The sequence below is a fragment of the Rhipicephalus sanguineus genome, chromosome 3, assembly GCF_013339695.2.
Source record: "Rhipicephalus sanguineus isolate Rsan-2018 chromosome 3, BIME_Rsan_1.4, whole genome shotgun sequence".
NCBI lineage: Eukaryota > Metazoa > Arthropoda > Arachnida > Ixodida > Ixodidae > Rhipicephalus > Rhipicephalus sanguineus.
In genome coordinates, this window is record NC_051178.1 from 60,889,629 (window position 1) to 60,895,628 (window position 6,000).

Below are 6,000 nucleotides of genomic sequence, written 5' to 3' on the forward strand. Positions count from 1 at the left end.
TGTACACTACATTGTCTACACATTTAACAAACTGCTGCTTCTTGGTGCACATTTAACAAACTAGTAGTGATTCCTTACGTACACGGGCTATCTCACAGAATAAAAAAGGTAGCTGGAAATTACAAATTTAAGGTGGTGTTTTTGGCCAAGAACAAAATCGGAGGTGTGTGTGCTTTGGTTGACCAGAAATGTGAGAAACTGAAAAGTGTACAGGAAGACTACTGTGGTGTTAAACACAAGCACCAGTTTGTTAAATGTGCAAACAATGTAGTGTACAATATTCTTTGACGTGTGCTTGTGTACGTAGGGCAGACTGGCAGATGTATAAACACGAGGCTAAGGGAACATATGTCGAGTCTGAAAGGTCGCCCTAACACACGTTTAGCGTTGCATTGCAATGAGTGTGCATGCAAGCCTTGTTTAGTAGCACCACCATTGAATACAAGCAATACAATCAAACTTCGGGGAAGATAGTGGAGGCCTTTTAGATTGACAAGCAAAAAGAAAAAACGTGTTAGCCACCTTTCTGTGTCTTTGCTTGAGAAAGAAATTTTGCTGTTGTCATCTGTATGATAAGGCATGTGATCACGAGCTGTGCCACGTGCGCTTTGACGAGATTTTAGGCCAGATCGTGCAGATCGGAGGGGTGTCAAGTGAAGGCTTTGAAAAAATAAACCAGTTGTTAGATTGCGCTCGTCGTTGCGTATCTCTTCCTTGTCTCCATGTGCTTGTGCGAATCCGTGAAGGTTGTCTGCTTGCTTTTGCAAGTATCCACACATTAAAATAATTTGATATAGTTGAAATCTTGATGGCATCTGTTGCATGTTCTTTGTCTGGAGTTTTTTGAGGAAGGAAAACCTGAACTGTAGTATTATCTGTCATGGTACCGACATTCGTGGCGTGCGAGCCTTCTCGAAGTTCAATAAAAGCATTAAACCTGAGCATTCCAGCTTTGTAAGGAATCATGGTGAAAATTTGTTGCAATGGTAGTCCTACATTTAAAAATTAGCCCCTCAGTTTGTATGTTAGGCTGTATGACGAGCACGTAGCAGGTTATTTACTGAAGAGCGCGTAGCAGACGTATGAAGAGCACGTAGCAAACGTATATTTTCGACTAGTGTTACCTAAGCGGTTCTTAATCAGCTACCGTAGTTCATTGATAGGCATTTCTCAATGAACGAAAATGGATCTGTGTTCCGTCATTTTTCTTTGCCTAAAAAGGCAGAGCACAAATCTGCAACAACCATAGTGAACTTAAATCATCAAATTAGGGAAATCCTGTAATGAATTGTTCTTGCAGTCTCTTCCAGGCACAACAGTGCTGCCCAAAGCCTTCCAGAAGAGGAAGCGAAACAGGCCGCCCAGAACACCAGGCTTTTGGCTGTCCCAGAAGACAACCAAGTTGAGGCGAGGGCAGCAAAAATAAACAGAGAAGTCATTTTCATTTCCAAACTACTGTGTATGGCTTATGTTTTCGCCCGTGGCCATGTAAACATGCATGTTTTCATTCACAATGCATTTAAGGAAAGGCAATTACACCTGGACCCGTCGTGCAAAAACACACCAGCCCGGTTCTTGCCAAAACACGCCAGTCCGGGTCTCAACAAAACACGCCAGCCCGGTTCTTGCAAAAACACACCAGTCCGGTTCACACCAAAAACCGGTCGTATACACCAGACCCGGGACACCCGCCAGAAACCGTGTCTGAATTCCCGCTCTGGTGGGAACGGGAAAAACACACCAGACACGGCCTGGTGGATTTTTCGACTGGGCGTGCTGGTGATGGTGAGCCTTTCGAGGTGTGAAATTCTTTGCGCTTCCGCTGTCTCGTCCTAAGTGTTATGGATCCCCAGTTGGAGTAACCTCTCAGTGCTGGTGGACTCTGGTAGGCCGAGGGCGACTTTGTATGCCCTGCGGATGATAGTGTTAATCTTGTAGTGACGAGGTCTTTCATCGGCTCACTATCGCAGCGTTTCTTTATGAAAAGGGGTGACTTTGTCGTGTTTTAGTCGCATCACAGATCAATGGATGTCAAATAATAGCGGGTGACAAACCTGCTTCTTATTTTCATAACCACGCCAGTCGAACAACCGTCAGAAATGTTTGACTGTAAACCTATTATTATTATTTGCTGTAACTTGATGTAAAAAGAAATATCACCCTTTAAGTCTGTAGATTGTGTACGACGCGTTGCCATTGGGCGTACAAATCGTGACATCTTATCATAGGCATTGCTAAAGCATGAGTTCGTCGTTTGACAAATGCTTCATGTAGTTCAGATGGATATACATGGTTATGACATGTTCTTTTACGAGAAAGTTTACGGCAGCTCAAGATCGCCAAAGATACTTCAATGTGTACGAGAAAAAAACCGCACCACTGGCGTAGCCAGGGGAGGGGGGTGAGTGTTGGGAGGTTTGACCCGCCCCCTAAATTTTCAGTTTTATATATATATATATACACGCACGAACATACATAAAGTGTAGTTGAAGCCTCACCCTTCCCGCCGCCAAAATTTCAGGCTACGCTACTGACACACAAGTACCAACCAAAAAGAACGGACATGTCTTACTCTGTTCCGTCCTTCGCATTGATAGATCCGAAGGTGCTCACTGTGTACTTTTCTTCCTCGTTGACGGAGATTAGTTCGTTATAGACACACTTCCTGTCTTCTCCATAGAACGGCTCGTTCTCGTAAGACCTCATATACAAGTAATATCGTCCTGGTACCGTCAGCGCCTGAATGAAAACAGAAAAAAAATGTACTAATACCTATGAACGGTCATCAACCCTGCTACGCAGGTGTAACGGCACAAGTCTGCTTGCTCTGGCAGACGGACAACAGAATACGGCGCCAAACCCATGACACACGGCACCGCGTACTATGAAATTTGAAGAGTTTTTCTTCAAGCAGCTCCTTTTCAAATTGCAACGTCGTGTGTCCTCCTGTGTCCACCTCACTGTGCAACCACCTGCTTACTCTAACACGTGGCCGCGTGCATTAAGATCGCGTGCTCCTTTAATAATATGCTATCCTGCCTTTGTAAACAGCGACGGGAACGTTCCGTTGCACCCTAAAAAAAGAGTGTGTGACTCTCTTCGTTGAGTCCTGACTTGGCACGTATATGACTCAATCTAAAAATACACGCTAACTTTCTTTTTGGTCTCATTACTCTCCAAAGAGAGTTTACATGTCTCTTTAACGCAAGTGGTATACGTGTAGAGTCGAAATTCTCACTAGAAGAATCAAATGACTCTTTGTTTTTCTTACAACGTGCGGCAGCCAGTCGGAACTGCCTTATGCGTTGCGCATATTCCTGAAATTCGTGCTTTTTGCACTTGGTCTGTGCACAACATGGCAACTTTCTTTCTTTACCCGGTACCTCTACCCGAAATCTTGAAAGAGTACGGAAGAGTTCGTTTGGAATTTTTCAAGACAAATAGAACGCGCTTTTCTCGTTTCTCTCGTGGAGCGTGACGCAAGAGAAGCCTGTCCTGCATATTTTGTTGTATTGTATTGAAGAAGGCCAAGCTACAGTCGAAGCGCTGACCTATTAAAGGGTAGCTTTAAAGGAGTGCGGAATGTTTTCGACAATACCCATTCTCCTACAATAAATATTTTGTCCACGGTAAAGTCTGGAAGCCCACCCACACACGCATACACGAACACACACCGATATATTTAAGAATGGTTCTATGACTAGTGAGCTTGTGACCTCCAATTTACTCACTTTCCATGCATCCTGATATTTTGACAGCCTTGGTTGCCGCTCGAGAAGCTCATTTTCAGCTACAGCGAAAGTCACGACGACAAGAAGAATCCCCAGGAAACGGAAATTTATTCCAATCATGGCCTTCATCTTGCTAGAACTGGTAAGCATCTGGTATTGAAAAAAAAGAGGAATGGTGTGTTAATGAACTGGCTGATTGAATATACCTCAATATAACAAGCACAATATTGAACCAATGAAACGGAACAAATTCTGTAACAAGCTTGTCATATTTGCAGTGGCCAATCGCATGGCGCCATTTAAGCAAGAAAATGCGGGGGGGGGGGGAGAATTCAAGAAAAACACGCTTTAAATGTGTAGCGGTGGAGCTTTCACAGCATGAGCAAGAGAAAGTATAGGCCTACCAGCAACGAGCGACATTGTGTGGCGAAAGTAATCTGAACATGAGTAGACTTGCAAAGGTAGCTATGAATCAATCGTGGCCAAGCGATGGCCACAATGAAGCACCTCCCGCATAGGATTTTTACAGCGAAAGCTGTCATGAGATCACAACAAGGGCCGTTGTATGTATTTCGTCTTCGTCGTTTGCGCTTTTCAAGTTTTCTCTAGTTCGTCATGGGTATCGCTCGGCAGTGCTTGATAGTACCGTAGATACATTTGTCTTAGATAATACCTTGGGTACTATTTGTGTATCTTGTATGTTTATCGCAATGCGTCTCGCAAGACGTGTATTGGTATATGTGTTGGTATGTGTATTGGCATATGTATTGGTATATGCTATCGCAACATCACCGCGCGGAACACCAAATGTTTGCTCAAGCAGAGTTTTATTGGTGGATGAGTCTCGTGGTGGCGCTTGAGCCGTCTTTACAAAGACAAGCTTGAGAACGCCTACGCGCTGCCGACCTATTATTTTTTCGATATGTTTTCTTTTTAGTGTTGACTGTGCCATGACACGTGCGCGTAGCCACAGTACTGTGCTGCGTATTCTTTCGCGCAAAATATCATGGGCGATATTGGGCGGTTAACTTTCTGTTTTTTTTACTACACTACACGGAAAGTATTGCGGTAAGCGCATGCGCATGAAAACGGCTGCGTTAACGTATTGGAGGTTTGGTCACCTCGTTAATTTCATGTCATGACATACAAAAATAAGAAAACATTCGTTTAAAAGCCCAAAGTGGCGGCGCCCATGCGTCAAATGTAGGATCGTCTATAGCAGGGGTCGGCAAGTTCTTGAAGTGGAGGGCGGAGTTCCATGAAGCCGACATGGCGGGGGCCGGACGGCTAATTGGGGAGGGGCTGTGGTGATGTTGCAGGCAAAGGGAAAAAAAAGTGGGCGCATTGACAATAATGTCAATCGACAAATGGAATAGAAATTATGTTTATTTAAACTCGAATAGAAATCATGTTTGCTTCATACCGAAATAGCTTCTTTACATTGTAGATGGAAAGTTACAGACACAGGCGAGATAGGAAGTTACAGTAGAGATAACAAGTGAAAAGGGGACGAGTGGGTTCTGATGTCGTGCCCGGGGATGCTGGTTGCCAACCCCTGGTCTATAGCGTCGTTATCGAAGATTCTCTTGCGTGGTGCTGCGTTACGAAGCCTGAAGAATACAAGAATGCGCTTGCTTTGGGTCTCGTGGCTTTCACACGTCAGCGATTTTAAGGATCTCGTGGTTGTAATTATTACTTCCGTGATGAGATTATAACAACTGTCGCAGCACCGGTACCGATGCGAGATGTAATGGAACGCATATTTTCATAACAGAAGATATCTTGGCGTACTGTAGCTTCGTCCTTCCTCCTACCTTTATTCAAAGAGTTTCTTTAAAATCTTAATATGATTGTTATAACTGCTTTCTTAGCACTCCTTCTTTTGCCTCGCCGTTTACATCCCCCCTTGCCCTCCCCGTCCGTCCGTTTACTGTAATATGTATTTGCTGACGAGCTGTCGAGATAAGTTATCTCAATAATTCTTATTGTTACTCGCTACATAATTCTTATTATTTACATGCTTACATTACACTTGAATTTAATGCTACGTCAAAGCTATATACAGGAAAAATGTAAAACAATTTGGACGTTGCTGTAGCACACAGTAAATTCTGCTTACGGCTTAGAAAGATAGCGAAACTGGCCTTGTATATAATAACGAAAAGTATTAGAAACCAAAATGAGGAATTTTAAAGGTCTCAGGACGGCAATTCGACAAACATTATAATACCAAATAGTCCGTTTTGCTCGTGAGAACAATCCCGAGCCG

At 43.6% G+C, this 6,000-nt stretch overlaps 1 protein-coding gene across 1 annotated transcript in view; it reads right to left on the reverse strand.

The window, feature by feature from the left end:
* Positions 1 to 3,879, reverse strand: part of LOC119386668 (male-specific histamine-binding salivary protein) — a 28,827-nt gene extending 24,948 nt beyond the window's left edge. Inside the window, exons 1-2 of the mRNA XM_037653962.2 lie at positions 3,732 to 3,879; positions 2,573 to 2,739 (exon numbers count right to left, since the gene is read on the reverse strand). Coding sequence (XP_037509890.1) covers positions 2,573 to 2,739; positions 3,732 to 3,860 — 296 coding nt within the window. The 5' untranslated portion in view covers positions 3,861 to 3,879. The remainder of the gene's footprint in view (positions 1 to 2,572; positions 2,740 to 3,731) is intronic.
* Positions 3,880 to 6,000: the final 2,121 nt, after the last annotated feature.